Consider the following 18641-nt stretch of genomic DNA (forward strand, 5'->3'; position numbering starts at 1 on the left):
ACAGACCAATTTCCAGCAAGTCACGTGGATTCCCAAGGAGGCAGAGTCCTCAGGCGCCCCCAGGAGACCACTCCTGGGTCTGCACTGGCTGCTGGCCTCACCCACTCCCCGGGCCTCCATTTCTCCAAGGCCAAGTTGCTGGACGACTGACTGCCAAGGATCCAGTTTCCCCAGCTGTGAGCATTTGGTGGCATCGTGGGGAAACTGAGGCTTGGGGCGATCAAGAAATTTGTCACATCCTAGGAGAGCAATGACAAAATCAAAGTGAATTTCCAAACCTGGGTCTCTCCTGAATGTGCCCAGGCTGGTGACAAGAGCACCCAGGACAGGCTGGCGGCAACATACCCCTGCCAGCTGGAGGTGAGCCTAGCTCCTTACTTTGGGCCTCTTGTGCAAGGATGAGCATGCTCTTGGCATGGAGGAGGGACCTGCCACTATGCGGTCCTCGCTGGCTCCCCAGGTCGGGGTAGCGCCAGGTAGCCTGAGGTGAGAGGGATAGGATGAGGGGAGCAACCCCAGAGGAGGCCCTTCAGAGATCTGAAGCCGGAAGTGGCCCAGTGAAGGACAATGAGAGAGCGGTATTTTCAGCCTGAGGGAAGCACTAGGCTTAGTCCCAGAGGAAAGAAAGGGCCCAGGGCTGAGGAATGAGAAGGGTTGAAGACAGGTGGGGTGAGGGTGGGGTGGAGAAGGATGATTTGGACACAGGCCTGTGCATCATGTGATGATAACAGCAGCTTGGAGTGATGCTCCTATAGGCCAAGAAATGCCAACAACTGACACAAACCACCTGAAACTAAGTGAGAGGCACGGGACAAAAATAGCCTGGGAACCAGCCCAGCTGACACTGCCATCTCCAACTTACGGCTTCCAAAATGTGAGGCAATAATTTTCTGTTGTTTGACCCATCCAAATTTTGAAGCTTTGGGCCGGGGATTTAGCTCAGTGGTTCCACCGCCTGCTGCTCAAGCGCAAGGACCCGAGTTCAATCCCCGGTACCAAAAAAAACCCCAAAAAAACAAAGTTTGGAGCTTTGTTATAGAAGCCTTAGGAACAAAATACAGGTGAAAAGAGGTGGGTAGAAAATCTGGTGTGGTGATGCAAGAGGCTGAGACAGGAGGATCCAGTGTGAGCCCAGCTTGGGCAATTTAGCAAGATCCTATCTCAAAAATAAGAGGCCAGGCTTGGTCCATGACTGTGATCCCAGCCCTTGGGAGCCCAAGGCAAGAGGATTTCCTTAAGTTAGAAGCCAGCTTGGGCTACATAGTGAATTCAAGGCCAGTGTGAACTACACAGAGAGACCCTGTCTCAAATAAATAAATAAATAAATAATGAAGGAAAGAAATAAAAGAGGGGTGGTGGGGATTTAGCTCAGTGGCGCCTCATCTGCCTGGCAACCACAAGGTCTTGTTCAATCCCCAGTGCCAAAGAAAGAAAGAAAGAAAGAAAGGCTGAGGATATAGTTCAGTGCAAAGGCCCTGGGTTCAATCTCTAGTACTGAAAAGAAAAAAAGGCAGATGTAGAAGGGAGGGTGTGCTAGTTATGGTGGGCAATGCCAGCTGTGTCCCACACAAACCCCCATGTCAGGGGCTTCACATAAACACACACACACACCTATTCCTCAATCACAGAGAGGCCTACACTGGCATGTCTGGTTGGTGGCACCTTCCACAGGTCACTCAGCACTCGCATCCTTGTCAATTAACATGACCACTCTGGTGTATCCTGGGCATCCTCTCCACTCTGTCAGTGACAGAAGAGAGAAACTGAGGTTGGTGCAGAGCAGCCTAGAAGGGGCCTACATCCCAAACTTTAACACCCAGGGATCTTGGGGAAAGGCAGACTGTGAGATGGACTTGCATTTCTAACAAGCTGCTGGTAGTGATGAGGATGTGTGCCGAACTTGCTCCCATAACCACACCTAATGCAAGGGAGGCAGGGAAACAGGGTCCAGTGGTTTGCACAGGAGCTGGAGGAACCAGCACCAGTAAACACAGTGGGTGGAGCAGGTGGGAGGATAAGGCTCTCCCACGAGAAAGGACTGCAGAGTCAGACTCTGGGACCCCTCTGCAGGGAGCCTCTTTCTGAGCTCCTGGGAAGGTGCTCCTCGGCCTGCATCCCTCTCCCGGGTCACACTTAGGTGGACACAGGGCTTGGAGATGAGGCCTACCTGTTCATTTCCCCCAGGACCTGCCCAGGGGCCCCCAGGGCTGTTTGCTGCACACAGATCATCTCTAGTTCCTCTGTTTGCCTTGGTGGCTGTGATGTACCCTGCCACGAGGGCCAGGCCCTAAAGGAAAATTTATCCCCACTGGAAAGTGAAAAAACAAAAGAGACAAGACCAAAGCAGTTGAGCAGCCCCTGGGTGGAACCCAGATGCTGACTCCACACTGGGTCCACCCTCCCTCTGACCAACCAGCTCTGCTCGGAAAAGGACTGGGCTCAAGCAGCACCTACCTCCTGGGGATGTCTACTGGGACAAAGTGGCTCCTCGTCTCAATGTCCCCCACATTTTCACCACCTTCCCCACTGGACCAGGAGACTCTGGCATCACTTGCCCCAAAGGAGGAAAGGAGAAGGCCCTTCCTGGTTTAGGACACTTCTCCATCCGAGCCCAAGTCTTGGGCTCCTTGCTCTTTGCTGCCCCCATGTGACAGGCCTGTGCCTGTGAATTCATTGCTTTGTGTGCCAGCCTACCACCAGAGTCAGGCTCTCAGGCCCCAGCGACCTTAGGTTGGCCTCTGCCCCTCCCTGGCCTCAGTCTCCCCATCTGTGAAATGCACTGCAGGGATGTGAGACACCCAAAAGAAGACAAGAGGGAGCTAATGCCTCTCTATACTCAGAGATTCCTGCAGAGTCAGGGATCTCCCCACACACACCCCCAAAGCAGTACGGGATGAGGACAGCATTTGCAACTAGTGCTTGGGTCGAGGCAAGCAGAGTGCTTGAATCCCAATTCCAACACCACACCAGCTTCCAAGGGCCTCTGAATGGAGTTGGTGGGTCTGGAGAAAGGAGAGAGAAAAACCTCGACAGCCCACACCCACCCCCGCCGAGCATGGGCCTCAGGAGCACAGACAGGCTGCTGCTTGCAGAGCACTGTGTGCTGAATGCTGGGGGTGAGGGTGGGGATAAAGAGCTCCAAGGCCTTCTAGTTCTGAGAGTTTCCAGGAGCAACCTGAGACAGGACTTGTGGCCCTTGGCTTATCTCCTCAGCTGCCCTCTGAGGGAGGCAGGATTGGTCAGACCAGTCCCCGAGGTTGTCCGTTCTTTTATGCTCATCTGTGTGGTTCCCCCACCGACCCTCCCATGATTGTCACTTAGAACATGGGCATCCTGACTGTCCCTGTTCCTCTACCTCACCCCTTCTTCCAGAGCCTGCACCCTGACATTCTTCATGGGCTCCGGGTAGGAGGGATAGGGAGACCCTGGTAGACAGGTGATCCCTGACCGCTCTCTGGTTAGGGCATGTCTGGTGGATTTCAGCATAAGGCCAGCATAGGAAGGAGAATCCCACTCCAGTGCTCAGCCTGGAGGGGGCACCCTGACAGTGGGCCTCCTCCTTCTAACATCCTATCTTGCCGTACATGCCCCCAACCCCAGAAGCCTTCCTGAGGCAGTAACTGCAATGGGGGGGGGGGGGGGGAAATCACCAACAGGAGCACCTTAGTCTCTCTGAATCCTCCCTATGCCATCCTGTCCCCAAATCTTGCTTTTCCATTTGTCCCCAAAATGGGTGTCAGGCTGGGAGCAGAGGGCTAGCAGGGCCTCCTGTAGACAGCCTCCGAGGCCTCGGTGTGGGGTGGCAGGCTGGACTAATGGGCAAGGGATCTGGGCCCCCCTGCCTCCCTCCACCTACTTCTTAGCTCTGCCTCCGCCCTCCCACGCACCTGCGCTGGCCTCCCCCCAAACCCTGGGGGCAGCGGGCTGGCGGCGCTAGGAGATCAGAGGACTCTGAGGAGTCGGGCCCAGGAGGAGGGGGCGGGGAATTTCCCCCCACGCCTGCCTGGGCCTGCTCCCCTCCCCCTCCTCCGCCAGGTGGGGGGCACCGCTGGGGGAATTCCACAGCACTCCCAAGCTTCCGAGCGCCAGGGATGGGGTCCTGGGAAGGAGGGGAAGGGAGGGGAGAGGCTGGGGCCAGGGGCGCAGCTGCTTTCCTCCCCAGACACCAGCTGCCCCTGCCTGTCCCGGACCGAGGGCCCACCGATGTTCGCCTGTCTCGCGGGTGCGGGGGCAGGGAGTGGCACTTCCTCCTTGAACCCGGAGGCGTCGGGACTTGGGGAAGGAGCGTGAGCGAGCTTGTGAGCTGCTGGCAATGAATGGGTGACCGAGGGGGAGAGAGCGCAGGAACTTGAATGAGGGTGCCTGTGACCTGGAGACTCCCTGCTGCAGCGGGAGGGGATCTTGCACGTCCCCCTTGAGGATCCCTTGCCTGCTAGCTCGGCCTGTCCCCCTCCACGCCCTTCCACTAGAACTCGCACTGACCCTGGGAGAAGGAGAGGGAAGAGGCGGGGAGTGGTTCACCGTGACATTGGGGGTCCTGAGGGGTGGGGGCGGGCGGGCGGGAGTGGGAGGCGTCTGGACCTGCTGCCTGCGCTCCTGTCCCGGGCGGGGCTTCCTGTCCTACCTGGGTGGGGGGACCAGCGGGGGAAGCGAGGGGGACAGAAGCTAGCGCGTTAGAGACCCAGGCGAGGGAGACGCCGGCAGCCAGGCACAGCGGGAGGTTGAGGGTGTGGAGGCTGAGGCACTACCCAGAGCAGAGAAGGCCGAGACAGCTCCCAGCCTGACCCCCGGGCGGGGGGGGGGGGGACGGGGCAGAGAGACACCTCCGAGAGGTACAGACCCTGGGAGGCAAAGATCCCCGGGAGATATCTTCCCCCAGGCAGACAGCGCGGCCCAAAGAGTGAGAGGAGAACAGCAAAGACAACGCCTCCAAGGTCGCCCAGGAGACCCCCGGAGCAGCCCAGGGGCGGTCCGGTGGTGTCCGGGCCAGGACGACTCCTTGGTTGGGGCCATGGGGACACGGGCCCTGCCGGGGCTCCTCCTCTTTCTCCCGCTGCTGCAGCCGCGCAGGGCCTGGGCAGGAAGCCTGAACAGTCCAGGTGAGTCAGGCATGGGGCCAGGTCACGGTCGCCGCTCCGTCCTCAGCCTCTGCACCAGGGCTGGTGGGGGCCCGAGGGTGGAGAGGCGGCAGAGCAGGTGGCTGGAGCAGCTGAGCAGCCCGAGGGCCCCTCGGGGGCAGACGCCGGGGGTGTTGACCGTGACCCGGGCGGGAGTCTGGGGGGTGCCCTAGGATGCCGTAGGAGCGGCCAGTCTCCCCAGGTCTCGCAATTGCCCGGCAGGTCTGTCCGAGTGCTTCCAGGTGAATGGCGCCGACTACCGTGGCCAGCAGAACCACACGGGCCCGCGCGGGACCGGACGCCCGTGTCTCTTCTGGGATCAAACGCAGCAGCACAGTTACAGCAGCGCCAGTGACCCCCAGGGCCGCTGGGGGCTGGGCGCGCACAACTTCTGCAGGTGAGCGGCGAGGCCGGACGCCTCGCTGCGGGCGGTGCCCTGAGCGGGACTCGGGTGGGCCCTCGCGGAGGTCTGCGCTTCGGCTCAGCCTGAGGATCTAGGGGCGGGGCCAAAGCACTCTGGGCGGGGGTGTATCTTGCATGGGAGGCGGGGCGGGATGCGCAGAACCTGTTCGCAAAAGGGCTAGGATTTAACTGCCTAACTTCTGCAGAGCTCAGGTCAGGGCCGAGAGAGGATCAGGGGCCGGTTCGCCAGCGCCTGGTCAGAGGGGAGCTCTAGAGAAAAGAGACAGCCTCTTGCCGTACTTCTTTGAGTGGCATCAACTCCGCGTGATGGAGGGATTTGGATCCGAGCCACAGCTGGGCTGGAGTGGCAGGGACCTAGGAGGCCACTTCTCTGGACTGCAAAGCTTGTGGCTCATCACCACTGCTCTAAGCGGGGCACTGTTGTGCATACCTGCAATTCCACTCAGGCGGGTGGCAGGAGGATCGCAGTGAGTTCAAGGCCAGCCTGAACTACATAGTGAGACTCTGTCTCAATCAATCAACCAATCAATAATAGGGCTCTGAGGCAGGGGTGGGGCCAAGACTAAGCAAGGGTAAAGTCCTAAAATATGAGGTCAAGTCCCAGCAACAGCCCTCAAGGTCCCTTTAATGACTTCCACCACCACTTGCAAGTTGATGTCCAGAAACACATGGAGAAAACTAGAACCTGTGTACATAGCTTCTAACAAGTGGAACCTTGGTGGCACATTGCACATAGACACAATGGGATTCTGACCCCCCAACTCCGCCAGGAACCCTGATGGTGATGTGCAGCCATGGTGCTACGTGGCTGAGACAGAGGAGGGCATCTACTGGCGCTACTGTGACATCCCCACGTGTCACAGTGAGTGGGCCTGGGTGAGAGAGGGGGAAGTGCAGTGGGAGGGTTGCTTTTGGAGGTGGGAGCCTGACCCCACTGTCCCTTCAGTGCCTGGCTACCTGGGCTGCTTTGTGGACTCTGGCACACCCCCAGCTCTCAGTGGTCCCAGTGGCACCTCCACGAAGCTCACGGTCCAGGTGTGCCTTCGTTTCTGCCGAATGAAGGGCTATCAGGTACAGTACTGCCCATGAGCACTGAGCAATGACCCCTGGCTGACCTTGACCTCAGGACTCCACTCAACTCCCAACACTCAGACACCAAACCTTGACTGATTCCGAACTTTTAGCCTGATTCCCACTTCTGACCCCACCACTCCACCCCTACCCATGTCCCTGCCTTGGGGGTCACCTAGTCTGTGCTCCCAGCTGGCTGGCGTGGAGGCTGGTTATGCCTGCTTCTGTGGCTCTGAAAGCGACTTGGCCCGGGGACGAGGGGCGCCTGCCACCGACTGTGACCAGATCTGTTTTGGCCACCCAGGCCAGCTGTGTGGTGGCGACGGGCGGCTAGGCATCTATGAAGGTGAGGATGCAAGTCTAGGTGGGACCAAGCGTGCCATCACCTAATAGGGACAAAATCAGGGAAGGGGAAGTGGTAGGCTGGGGTTCCTGCCTGGGGAGAGAATCGGAATTGACAGCAGGTCAGCAGAGGGCACTGGAGAGCAGGACCTGTGCAAAGATTTTCCAAAGGCAGGGCTTATGGAAGGAAGTCAGGCGGGATCTCGGTTTGGGGTGGGGCCTCATGAGTGGACTGGGCTGTCCTGGGTTGGGGCCTAGCTGGACTGGGAGCTGCGGTCGTTAAGGGACAGCTCCGCTGACCTCAGGGTCTTGACCACTGGCCCTGTGCGCAGTGTCTGTGGGCTCCTGCCAGGGAAACTGGACGGCGCCTCAGGGTGTCATTTACTCCCCGGACTTTCCTGACGAGTATGGGCCAGATCGGAACTGCAGCTGGGTGGTGGGCCCGTCGGGCGCGGCGCTGGAGCTCACCTTCCGCCTTTTCGAGCTGGCGGACCCACGTGACAGGCTGGAGCTGCGCGACGCCCCTTCGGGGAGCCTACTGCGGGCCTTCGACGGCACCCGCCCGCCGCCGCCCGGGCCTCTGCGCCTGCGGGTCGCTGCGCTCCTGCTCACCTTCCGCAGCGACGCGCGTGGCCACGCACAGGGCTTCGCACTCACCTACCGCGGTGAGCCTCGCCCCGGCCCCCGCCCCCTCCCAGTGCCTCCGCCCCGCCTCACGCTTGGCTCCCCTCAGGGCTGCAGAATGTCTTCGAGGACCGCGAGCACACCAAGGAATCAGCCCAGACCCCGGCTGAGACGTCTGGAGGGGCCAATGCGAGCTGCAGCCCCAGACCTGTGATTCTGCAAGCTGCCGTGGGGGGTGAGGCACATGAGAAGTAGGCGGTGGGGGTGAGTCAGGAAGCAGGCCCTGGGGGGCCCTGTCCTAACCACACCCGTGTGCCCGCAGCCCGGGTCTTCTCATCTGTGACAGTTGTCTCTGTGCTGCTCCTCCTGTTCCTGTTGCTGCTTCGTCTCCTGCACCGACGGTGTGGGCGCTGGGGCAGGGCCTGAGGGTGGACCAAGCACCGGGAGCCTGACATCTCGGAGCCCAGGGGCATGGGGCCCCGGTGGGGGACTTGGGGCCCAAGGTGGGAGCGAAGCTAGGAGGGGATGCCTGTGCTCTTGAGGGGGCAAGGCCTTGGGTCCACACAGAGAGCCACATGTGGGATCCCAGGCAGAATAGGACACTGGAGGTGGGATTGAGTAGGGGTCCAGCTGACATCTGCTCCCTCTCTAGGAACTGTCTGCTGGCTCCAGGAAAAGGCCCACCAGCATTGGGACCTTCCCGGGGCCCTGGGAGAAGCTGGGCCGTGTGGTACCACAGGCCCAGAGGGATGGCTATGCCCTGTCCTACTGGAGACCCCCCGGCTGAAGGTCCTGCCCTGGGCTACCGGCCCTTGAGTGCTTCCAGCCAGAGTTCCTTGCGCTCACTCATCTCTGCTCTCTGACTGCGACCCACAGGGTCCATAGGACATGGGACCTTGTGCCATTGAGATGGACACCTGAGACATTACACTGCACCCTACCTCGGTCTTCCACCCCTTCAAAGGCAGATCGGCCTCTGGTCATCTTGGGGAGACCAGAAACTGGAGCGGAACCATCTAGTGCTATTGTTGGAACTTGGGCTGACCCTCAGGGTCCAAGTGAGCTAGGCCAAAGGACAAGAAAAATCCAGCCTCCCAACCCACGGACCTCAATGTGGGGGTGGTCTCTGGTTTCAGCAGTCTTTGAGTTTCTCTTGTGGTGGTCCTGGACTGCTGTCCTTAGTGAAAGGTCAGCGGTCAACAAAAGTGTCAAAAGATCACCCTCGACTTTAAGTAAAAGGCCTATTTTTGTACAGGCCTCAATAGTTCTTACATGGAGGGAGCAGCTATGTTAATGAGGTACAGTAGCAGAGGATTGCCTGTATTCATGCAAATGAAAGGCATTTCACAGAACGAATTTGGTGGAGCCTTCTGGAAAGCAGAGGATAAAGGGACCGGGAATGGATGGGTGTCCCCTGTAGAAAAGGGGGAGGCAAATGCTTCTGGTCCCGCCCAGGGTGGAATGGTGGGACGGGCTTTCTGTCTTCCCCTCTGTTTCCTGGCTGTTCTGGACTGGGCCAAAGGTGCGCCTTGTGGGCGGGATAAGGAGTAAGTAGGGCCACCCCCAGGGTAGAAGCCTCCTCCAGGCTTGGCTATCGTGCGGAGATCACCTCCACAATGGGGGTGCTCAGGAGCCTGTCCGGACCCTCCAAACTGGTCCATGCCAGCAGCACCTTGGACAGAGCCCTGACTGCGGTGTGGAACTGGGTGGCCAGGCTGTGCCAACAAGGGTGGGTGCCAACCTGGGGATCGTGGGAAGGATCAGGTGTGAAATGCCGGGGGACACGAAATGCCAGGTCACTCCAGAGGATGCGGAACCAGGACGTCGGGCCCCAAATCAACTACCCCATGCAGATGAGGCTGGAACTATATATATTATCCTAAGAGGAGGAGGAGAAGGAGGTCTGGGGAGCCCTGGAGGAGCTCCCCACCGGCCCTGCCCATTGGCCTGGGCAGGGCAGACGTCAGGAATCTAGCGCGCCAAACAGCAGGGTAGCGGGGGCGAGGAGCGGGGCGGAGCCTGACGTCCCCTCCCTCGTCCTGCCGCGCCTGTCCTCCAGGCTTCCGTGAGAAGACCCGCCGCTGCTGCTGCTGCCTCTAAGCGAGCGCGCCTTCCCTGCACGTAGCCGGCCGCTCTGCTTGGACGCTGGGGTCCCCAGCCTCTGTCCACGAGTGGAGGCAGCGGGCTCGCGCAGCGCAGGGAGTGGGCCGGGACCACTGGCTGTTGTGTGCGGCATTTCCGCGCAAGGCAACGAGCATGAGCTTCCCGGATCTGCAGCCCCACTGAAGAGCAGGCCCTGCAGCAGGAGAAGCGCGAGCCGCCCGCGCTGCTCGGGGCCATGGCGTTTCTGGCCGGGCCGCGCCTGCTGGACTGGGCCAGCTCGCCGCCGCACCTGCAGTTCAATAAGTTCGTGCTGACCGGCTACCGGCCGGCCAGCAGCGGTTCGGGCTGCCTGCGCAGCCTCTTCTACCTGCACAACGAGCTGGGCAACATCTACACACACGGTGAGCTGCGCCCCGCTCCCTGGTCCCGGCTAGTCCCGACCCCGACTCGGCTAGGAGCTGCAGTGACAAAGCTCCCATTGTCCGAGCCTGCGCTGCCAGCTTCCGCTTTCTCAGCAGGGGGCCCCAGGACTGGAGAAGGGAGCAGAGTGGGGTTCAGACGCGGTTGATCCTGCTGAGCCTCAGGCTTGGTGGTAAAGAGCCCCGTGTCAGACTCCTTCGTAATGCCAGCGCCCGGGGCACCCATCCTGGAGTTGGGTGGTGTGTCCAAGAGAGCCTGGGAACAGAAGCCGGGCCCCAGTCCCTCCTGCCCTATTGCTCCCGCCCCAGCAGCCCCGGCTCTACTCCGCTTGGCCGTGGCGCTGCCCCCCCGCCCCGCCCCCGCAGGCGCCCTGCCCCTCCTCTGCCGCTCTGCTGACACAGACTTGCCCGTCCTTGAGCCGCCACCAGCCAGGAGAGAGGCCGAGAACCGCCTGGGTTTAGCCTTGGAGCCTCTCCCTAGTGACAGAACTATGAATGAGGCAGACCCCTCCAAAAGTGGGCGTGTAGCCTGTGTCCTGGTCTGCCCCGTGAGAGCAATACCATTCCCCCAGGAACGGGTAGGCATCCCCCAGAAGGGCTTTGAGCCGGCAGGAATGAAGCCCCTGGAGAGTCGGAACTAGCTTTCAGCCCTGTGCTGTCACTCTGGACTTTCCTGGCTTCGCCCCTTTCTGGAAGACCAAAATGCCTCAACCCTCCATTTGTATGGGCACTTGGTAGCTCTGGGGCTGTTGTGTTGCCCACGTGTCCTACTCAGAATTCAGCCTGAAGTCACACCTCCCGGGGCTTCTGTGGACACCCTAGGACAGGCAGGCCTGGTGGGGCCTCCTGCTTGAGGGGTGAGGGCAGCTTGGGAGGGAGACTGCCTGGGCTTGTCCCCTGTCCTTTACTTATTGCTGGGTTCACCTGGGGCAGGTTATGTGGCTTCTAAGCCTCAGTTTCCTCACCTGTAAAGTGGGCCTCATGGTCCCTACTTCCCAAAACTTCAGTGAGTCATGACAGTTTCTGAAAGTCTGTGGCCCTGAGCTACCTTCATGCTGGATTGCTGAATGTCATGTTCAGACCTATCTCATTCTCATCCCTCTTGTGTCATCTCTAGACTGGTCCCCTTCTGGAAGTGACCTGTGCTCTATGCTGAAACTGCCTGATTGATAACTGTCTCCCTCCCCCAGGGCTGGCCCTGCTGGGCTTCCTGGTGCTGGTGCCAATGACCATGCCCTGGAGTCAGCTGGGCAAGGATGGCTGGCTGGGGGGCACACACTGTGTGGCTTGCCTGGCCCCCCCTGCGGCCTCAGTGCTATATCACCTCTTCATGTGCCACCAAGGGGGCAGCCCCATGTACGCCCGGCTCCTCGCCCTGGATATGTGTGGGGTCTGCCTTGTCAACACCCTCGGTGAGCCAGGGCTCCAGGGAGGGGAGGCAGGGGTTCTGGCATGACCCCTAGGCAGCCTCAGACTTACTGCCCTCTCTTACTCTCTCTCTCTCTGCAGGGGCTCTGCCCATCATACACTGTACCCTGGCCTGCAGGCCCTGGCTGCGCCCAGCTGCCTTGGTGGGTTACACAATGCTGTCAGCTGTAGCTGGCTGGCGTGCCCTCACAGCCCCCTCTACCAGTGCGCGGCTCCGAGCTTTTGGTTGGCAAGCTGGGGCCCGCCTGCTGGTGTTTGGGGCCCGTGGAGTAGGGCTGGGTTCAGGGGCTCCAGGCTCCCTGCCCTGCTACCTGCGCATGGATGCACTGGCACTGCTCGGAGGGCTGGTGAACGTGGCCCGCCTGCCAGAGCGCTGGGGGCCTGGCCACTTTGACTACTGGGGCAACTCCCACCAGATCATGCACCTGCTCAGCGTGGGCTCCATCCTCCAGCTGCACGCCGGTGTTGTGCCTGACCTGCTCTGGGCTGCTCGTCATGCCTGTTCCCTGGACTGAGCTGCCTTCTGCCTGCCCATGGCCTCTTGGGGCCAATAAAGCCACTGTCCTTCCTTCTGCCAATCTTCGAAGGGAAGGCTCCCTGGATGCTACCAGTGCAGAGGACTTCCTAACTGAGATTCCTCATCTCTTTTTCCCTGTGGACTAACCTCTCCTACCCAGTCCTGGAACTCCCAACTTCCCTTCCCTGCTTTCTTTACTTCTCTACTCTGTCAGCTGGAAGGACATCCCCCACGCACCTCTCTATCTTTGTGACCTGTAAGGGCTGGACAGAGGGACTCTGGGGTCATATCTCGCTCTGACAGTTGGAGTCCTGCCCACTTATGCCATTATGCCCTCCCTGCCAGTCTAGAACCATCATCCTACCCTGCCCCTCCCATAAGAGGCCAGCCCCTCTGCCCCTGCTTCATGATCTCCATCTGTCCCCCCTGCATGCCTCCCCAACAGCCAGAAGCTTCCCTTTCCTGTCCAAGAGACAGGAGTAAGGGTATGGGGCAGCAGGGCAACCCTCTTGTCCTAGGACCAAGTAGGCACTGGCCCTTCTTGAACCAAGTGGCCAAGAGACAGGAGGTCACTAGCTGCTTTTCCCAGGCAACAGGCACAGATGTAGAGTGAATGACTCCAGGCCTATGCCCCACGTAAGTGCCATGCTTTGATGATCCAACCTGCCCACTTGGGGATATGCTCACTCAGGAAATCTCTGCTCCACACAGTGTGTCGCTCCAGTCCTCTGGCCTGAGGCTAGGGTAACGGGGCTCTGCAGCAGGGCTCAGCCTCAGGACAGGATCCTTCCAGAGGCCCAAGACCCTGGGCAACATTAACAAAGGGACAGGAGGGGCCGGGGATTTAGCTCAGTGGTTCCGCTGCCTGCCTTGCAAATGCAAGGACCCGAGTTGGATCCCTGGTACCAAAAACAAAACATTTTTTTTCTATACCATGAAAAAAAAAAATAAAGGGACAGGAAGCACTGTGTTGCTACTCAAGCAAGCTTGGGTACTCCCAAGATTCAAATACTTTTTATTAGACACAGAAATTCCCAGAGGCATCCCACCTTCCCAGGGGAGGGACAGGAAAGGGATTCCAAGGTTAAAAGCACCAAAGTTGGGCCTGTGGTTCAGACTGGATCTAGTGAGTCCTCAAACAGGCTGAGGAGGTTCCGAGGCTCAAAGGAAGGGCAAGAACCTCTAGGAGGCTCTGAATCCATGTCACTCAGGTCTAGGGTATCCCTTGGGGGAAGGAACAAAGAGGAATGACACTCAGGATCCCAAAGCCGACCCTGGCTAGCCCCAGCCCTCGGGCCTGCTCACCTTAGTGTGTACCTGCCCTGGGGTGTGAAGGTACTCCTACTGGCTGGGCCCAGGATGGCCTCTGGGGAGAGTGAGGGCCTGCAAGAGGGTGGGCAAGACCAGCACAGTGTTGGGGTTTGGGGAGTGCAGGACAAGACCAGCTCTGACCCAACTTGGGTCAGTGAAACACGGTGCACTTTGACCATCTCTAAGTCTACCTGACCATACCCAGTGGCCACCTCTGTCTCTTTTCAGAACACACCCAGCTTCAACGAAGCTGCATTTTAAGAGAACTTCTGATAAATGAAGTTTTTCAAGCACTTCCTCTGTGCTCTAAAGTGGCCCCCAGAACAAGGGTGACATTAGTATAAGGAAGGGATTCCTCCTGAAAGCTATGTGTCTGGAACATGTAGCTTTCCTGCGCAGCAGTTTCTTAATTACGGCCTCTCACTTGGCCATCAGGCAACCTAAGGTAGGACAGGGGACTGCCAAGGTCTGGGAGGCTTTTTTCACTCAGGGAAGGACAATGTCTTGTCCCTGAGGAGTAGTAATTTCTACTGAGGTGGGAGCTGCCCCTGTGCTTGTCCCAACAGGAGCACTTGCCTGCCTGCTGCAGCTGATATACAGCTAGCTGTGCGCAGCTGGCATCCCATGGCAGAGCTACACTTACACAGGCAAGGCTGCACCCATGGGGTATGATGCAGTCAGGTTTGTGGCAGGCTTCCATCCACCATTTCGCTCCATGGACCCTGGGCCTCCTATGGTGGCATTTGGTCACAGTGATGCCCTCTCATCGTAAAGCATCTTAAGCATTCACCTACCCTATGCTGTCATCATCCCAGCTGCTGGAGTGGCTGCTGTCCAGGTGCGGACTGCAGGGTGGTGAGCCAGGTGGGGTGGCTGGTGGGGCTGGTGGCTGCAGCCAAGTAGCAGGGTGAGCTAGGCCATGCCAGAGCCAGCACAACAGGGTGAGTAGGGCCTGTGGGGAGACTGAACCTTAGGAGACCAGGTAGGTGCTGATGCAGGGTGCAGGGGGCATCCCAGCACATGTGGGCTTACCTGCCACATGGCCCAGCCTCGACTCAGGGCCTCAGCAGCCATGTACCACAGGATACTCCAAGGGCGTGGCTGCCTCAGCATGGGCAGGGCCAGCAAGGCTTCAGCTGTAGCTCGTAGCTGGGGATCAGGCTCCAGCATCATGACAAGGACAGAACGAAGCTCAGTAGAAAGACCTGCCCATGAGGGAGAGCCATATCAGGGACCCCAGGGTACCAACCAAACCAAACCAAACCCACCCCCCAGCTCAACAGTAGCCCCATCGGCAGCCATTCCCTGACATACACAGGGAGCCCACCCCTGGATTCCCACTCACCAGCAGTAAACTCAGGGGGTAGAAAGCCCTGGCGCAGCTGCTGCCAGCCCTCTCCACCATGGGGTAGCTCCATGTTGCAGGCTACTTCAAGGATGGTGAGACCCAGACTGGGAAAGACAAGGAATGGAGACAGAAATGGGCAGAGTTGGCCCTGGGACACTGACCCCAGTCCCAAGCAGCCTCTTAGAGGTTAGAGAAGGGCAGCTCTCTTCTACCATAAGCCAGATAGGTGGAAAAGAGGGGTGAGAAGTTCTAAGGAGGCTGCAGAAGGGCTAATGAGCCTCACGGGACCTTGTCATGAACTGTGGATCCTGCACCACCTCACTGACAGGCGCCAATGTTTCTATAGTTACTGGTATTACCATATTTCTGCTAAGACCATCAGATACAACCACTGGGGGCAGGGCAATGGCTGTCAATGTGGACTTAGAACCAGTTCCTGGGCCCAACCTCAGCTACTAACTGAGGATGTGGGGCAAGTCCTTTCTGCAGTGGAGTAATGGTTGACCCTCCTGCAGAGCTGTGAGGAGATGGTGAGTCTACACAAAAGGTTTCTAGGGGGCTTGCTGCTTATAGGCAGTCAGCTCCAGAGACCCCTCTGGAGGGCAGGGACATATCCCCCAGCCTGAGACCAAATATCCTCCACACCTGGAGGTCAGGAAGGAGCTCCTTTCCTGGAGAGTCATTCTCTCTGACTGCCCACAGGAAGGGCTGCCTACAGCCTACCACGATCCCTTCATGTCCCAGCCCTTACCTGAATATGTCTGCCGCTGTCCCGTAGGAGCCCTGCAGCAACTCAGGAGCCATGTATCGGGGATCACCCTCCTGGGCCTCACCAGCTCCGGGTGTACCCAGCTCCACCAGCAGCCCAAAGTCACCAAGCTTGCAGCGGCCACGGGGCCCCAAGAAGATGTTGGCTGGCTTGACATCAAGGTGAACTAGGCCTTGCCCATGCAGGTGGGCCAGAGCCAGCAGGGTGTCCCGCAGGTAGCCCCAGACCTGGGCCTCTGGCAGGCTAGTGCCCCAGGCCTCAGAGTGTTGTTGAAGGCTGGGCCCGCACAGCTCTGTCTGCAGGTACAGGATACCGCCCTCCTCCCAAGCCTGCTCCAGTCGCACGCAGTGAGGGTGCTGCCCCACCTTCTCATGGCTGCATACCTCAGCCAGTTTGCGGGCCCGGTCCTTAGGGCCCCGAAATGGTGACATGGAGCACTTGACTGCATAGAGCCGACCATCTTCCTTCGAGCGCACCTGGAAGAGAGGTGGTGGGCTGGGAAGGTGGGCCATAGGGGCACAACCATATTTAATACATGTAAATGAGGTGTGCCTATAATCCCAGCACTCATGGAAGCTGAGCAGGAGGATCACCAATTCAAACCTAGACTAGACAACTTAGCAACTTAGACTCTGAGTCTTTCTCTCAAAATAAAAAATAAAATAAAAAGTCTGGGGATATAGTTCAGTGCAAAGGCCCTAGGATCAATCCCCACTACCAAAAAAAAGTTTTTTAAATTAAAAAATAAACCCCTATCAGCATTGTGGTGTACTGGGGCAGTCTCTACTGATTGGAGACTCCAGGGCTCCAGAACCCAAGGCAGTATGCTGTATTGTACGTAAGCTGTCTTCTAGAAAGGCAGCTGATCCAGGAGCCAATGCTGTCTGCATTTTTAACAATATTGGCTTCAGGGCTGGGGATTTAGCTCAGTGGTTTCACCGCCTGCTGCACAAGTGCAAGGACCCAAGTTCGATCCCTGGTACCAAAAAAAAAAAGAAATATTGGCTTCAATACTGCAAGGGAAAGCTACCATTTCAAAGAAAATATAATTAATTACAAAATGTATTTTAAGTAAAAAAAAAAGGTGGCAGGGTGGCAAGCCTACCAGTGTTGGGGGTCAGGGTGGGGACTACACTTGGGCCTGCTCCAGGGACCAGGCAGAGCTCGCCAAGGACCCCAGCAGAGCTGGTTCCAAGCAGAGATGGCAGCCAGGAGCACTGAAGGGTGTGCCAGGCTCCAGACAAGGCACCAGTGTAGATAGAACAGCCCTGGGAGGGCCTGCAAGGGTAGCATGGGAGAGCAGCCAATCATGCACAGTGGAGAGGCAGGCTGTCAGAGACAGAGAGGAAGGAACAGGCTGCCCAGGACACTGTCCCACCCAGGGGAGGGAAGCAAAAGGGTCCCCAGGCAGGCCTGGGAAGCCATCCTCTCACCTACCTTGAAGACCTCTCCAAAGGAGCCATGGCCCAGGCGGCTGAGCCTCTGGAAGCTCTGCTGGAAGAAGGACTCTGGCCTGCTTGGGTCATACCCAGGGCTCTGCAGGAGCTCTGAGGCCTTGTCCTGGAATGACACTCTCCGAGGCTGGGGCTGGTGCCAGCCCAAAGTCCGAGGAGGGAAGAGACGGCTGACAGGGATGCTGCCCTTGGCAGGGGGCCGTGGGGGGAGGCTCTGGCTGAGCCCCCTGGGCCTCTTGAGAGAGAACCCAGGCTCTGCATGACGGAAGTAGGCTGGAACTGGGATAGGGGTGCCACTCAGAGGTGGCGGGGTGCCCTCTGTGGGCACAGGCATGGCTAGTCCAAGAAGCCCTAGGGGCAAAGATGGAGGCCAATTATAGAGCAATATGTCCACCCAAATGCCCAGTCCTGTGGCCCCTAAGAAAGCCGTGTCTACACCTCACCCACGTGCTGCTTTACACACATGAAGGCTGTGGGGGCCACACGCACCTGCAGGAGAAGGCAGAGGACACGCAGTTACACACTTGCACAGTGCACTGCATCTTGAAGATGACAGAAATATGACAGGAAGACCATGAACCCATGTCCCCGAGGGTCTCATAGCACAGCAGAAGGGTTAAAATAGATAGCTCTGGCTGGCCATGCCTGTAATCCCAGAACTAGGGAGGTGGAGGAAGGAGGATTACCATGAGTTCAAGGCCAGCCTGGGCTACATAGTTCAAGGTCAGCCTGAACTACATAGGGAGACCCTGTCTCAAAAAAATAAAAGAGAGAGAGTTCTGGGTTGACACCTGCATGTCCAGCCCTCCTGGCTGTGACTTTTTCCAAGAACCTGAGATGGATATATCAGCACCATCCCATATCTCCATTTCCAAAGTAAAAAGGCTCTGTGATCCTAAAGTTTCTTTCTTCCTTTCTTTCATTTTTGTATTTGTGCCAGAAATGAGAGTGGAGTTCCACTTCCTAAGCAGCAGTGTGAAGAGCCCTATGGGCCTATTCCCAGTGACATAGGCAGAACAGGTGAAAACCATTCACAGAAAACATTTGAGTCTTTAGATGTAATAATATGGGCAGAAAGCAAATGAAGAAACGTATCAAATGTTTAAGAGAAGAAGAAAGTCTACCAAATCTTAGTAAGAATATCAAGAATGTGTGATACCTGGAAAACAGCACTATAGGAAGATGTGGCCAAGAAAACTGGGCTCCTGCTCCCCATCAAAGTTAGGATATCAGCTCAGGAAGGGCAGGCTCTCAGGACTTCTCAGTGACCCAACTCCACACAGCAGAAGCCAACTGTGGCAGGCAGGCAGGCAGGCCGGGAGCTCCCTTCCTCTACCTCTCAACCCCCACTAGTGGGCTGGGCGGAGGAGCTTGAGGAGCTAGCCCCAGTGCTTGCATAGGAAGGAAACTCCACACTGCTCCAAGCAGCGGCCAGAGGCACTGCCCCAGCCACCCCTGCTTTTCAGTCATAGGGACATGTGCCACTGTCCCTGTCCCCAGCATGGCTCAGGGATTTTGCTCATGGGTAGTGGCAGGCTGTAAAAGAGTGCTGAAGCTGTCCCCTCCCCCAAATGAAAAAGTGTGGGGAAGTGGGTTTGGCATATGCAAGACCCTGGGTTCAATCCTCAGGCAAACAAAACAAAACAAAAACAAAAACTTCCAAAATCTGAAGGCCTAAATAAATGAAAGACATTAAAGACATTACATGTTTATAG

The 18641-nt window shown here is 58.0% G+C and overlaps 3 protein-coding genes across 6 annotated transcripts; 2 read left to right on the plus strand and 1 right to left on the minus strand.

The window, feature by feature from the left end:
• Positions 1-231: 231 nt before the first annotated feature.
• On the plus strand, positions 232-8929 carry Kremen2 (kringle containing transmembrane protein 2). Of its 2 annotated transcripts, XM_021244359.2 has the most exons (10): positions 232-360; positions 4880-5099; positions 5340-5514; positions 6311-6402; positions 6487-6611; positions 6804-6957; positions 7286-7618; positions 7687-7812; positions 7900-7978; positions 8230-8929. In XM_021244359.2, exons 2-10 carry the CDS (start codon positions 5012-5014, stop codon positions 8438-8440), a joined length of 1383 nt encoding a protein of 460 aa, XP_021100018.1. In that variant the 5' UTR covers positions 232-360; positions 4880-5011; the 3' UTR covers positions 8441-8929. The 2 variants fall into 2 exon arrangements, with proteins under 2 accessions (XP_021100018.1, XP_087059094.1); XM_087202968.1 differs by lacking the exon at positions 7900-7978.
• A 197-nt stretch (positions 8930-9126) lies between these two features.
• Positions 9127-13030, plus strand: Paqr4 (progestin and adipoQ receptor family member 4). Of its 2 annotated transcripts, none has more exons than XM_004864695.3 (3): positions 9127-10081; positions 11290-11511; positions 11609-13030. In XM_004864695.3, exons 1-3 carry the CDS (start codon positions 9916-9918, stop codon positions 12040-12042), a joined length of 822 nt encoding a protein of 273 aa, XP_004864752.1. In that variant the 5' UTR covers positions 9127-9915; the 3' UTR covers positions 12043-13030. The 2 variants fall into 2 exon arrangements, with proteins under 2 accessions (XP_004864752.1, XP_087059095.1); XM_087202969.1 differs by having other exon boundaries at positions 9954-10081; positions 11217-11511.
• Positions 13013-17260, minus strand: Pkmyt1 (protein kinase, membrane associated tyrosine/threonine 1). Of its 2 annotated transcripts, XM_013065655.3 has the most exons (7): positions 16910-17260; positions 15455-15948; positions 14701-14807; positions 14388-14560; positions 14150-14307; positions 13350-13427; positions 13013-13268 (listed from the first exon to the last, which is right to left on the minus strand). In XM_013065655.3, the coding sequence occupies exons 1-7, from the start codon at positions 17258-17260 to the stop codon at positions 13157-13159; spliced, it is 1473 nt and encodes a 490-aa protein (XP_012921109.1). In that variant the 3' UTR covers positions 13013-13156. The 2 variants fall into 2 exon arrangements, with proteins under 2 accessions (XP_012921109.1, XP_087059093.1); XM_087202967.1 differs by lacking the exon at positions 13350-13427.
• Positions 17261-18641: the final 1381 nt, after the last annotated feature.

This window comes from Heterocephalus glaber, unplaced genomic scaffold (assembly GCF_053883595.1).
Source record: "Heterocephalus glaber isolate CG9 unplaced genomic scaffold, H.glaber_assembly_v1.0 deba00001781, whole genome shotgun sequence".
Classification (NCBI taxonomy): Eukaryota; Metazoa; Chordata; class Mammalia; order Rodentia; family Bathyergidae; genus Heterocephalus; species Heterocephalus glaber.

Excerpts from the sequence above, each read along its gene's own strand:
- Paqr4 (XM_004864695.3), top strand. The coding sequence starts at position 9,916 with ATGGCGTTTCTGGCCGGGCCGCGCCTGCTGGACTGGGCCAGCTCGCCG. Across the intron at positions 10,082-11,289 it reads GGGCAACATCTACACACACG|GGCTGGCCCTGCTGGGCTTC; the intron begins GTGAGCTGCGCC and ends TCCCTCCCCCAG. Across the intron at positions 11,512-11,608 it reads CTGCCTTGTCAACACCCTCG|GGGCTCTGCCCATCATACAC; the intron begins GTGAGCCAGGGC and ends CTCTCTCTGCAG.
- Pkmyt1 (XM_013065655.3), bottom strand. The coding sequence starts at position 17,260 with ATGCCTGTGCCCACAGAGGGCACCCCGCCACCTCTGAGTGGCACCCCT. Across the intron at positions 14,808-15,454 it reads ACAGCGGCAGACATATTCAG|TCTGGGTCTCACCATCCTTG; the intron begins GTAAGGGCTGGG and ends TGTCTTTCCCAG. Across the intron at positions 14,308-14,387 it reads GAGGCTGGGCCATGTGGCAG|GCCCTACTCACCCTGTTGTG; the intron begins GTAAGCCCACAT and ends GTCTCCCCACAG.
- Kremen2 (XM_021244359.2), top strand. The coding sequence starts at position 5,012 with ATGGGGACACGGGCCCTGCCGGGGCTCCTCCTCTTTCTCCCGCTGCTG. Across the intron at positions 6,958-7,285 it reads GCGGCTAGGCATCTATGAAG|TGTCTGTGGGCTCCTGCCAG; the intron begins GTGAGGATGCAA and ends CCCTGTGCGCAG. Across the intron at positions 7,813-7,899 it reads TCTGCAAGCTGCCGTGGGGG|CCCGGGTCTTCTCATCTGTG; the intron begins GTGAGGCACATG and ends GTGTGCCCGCAG.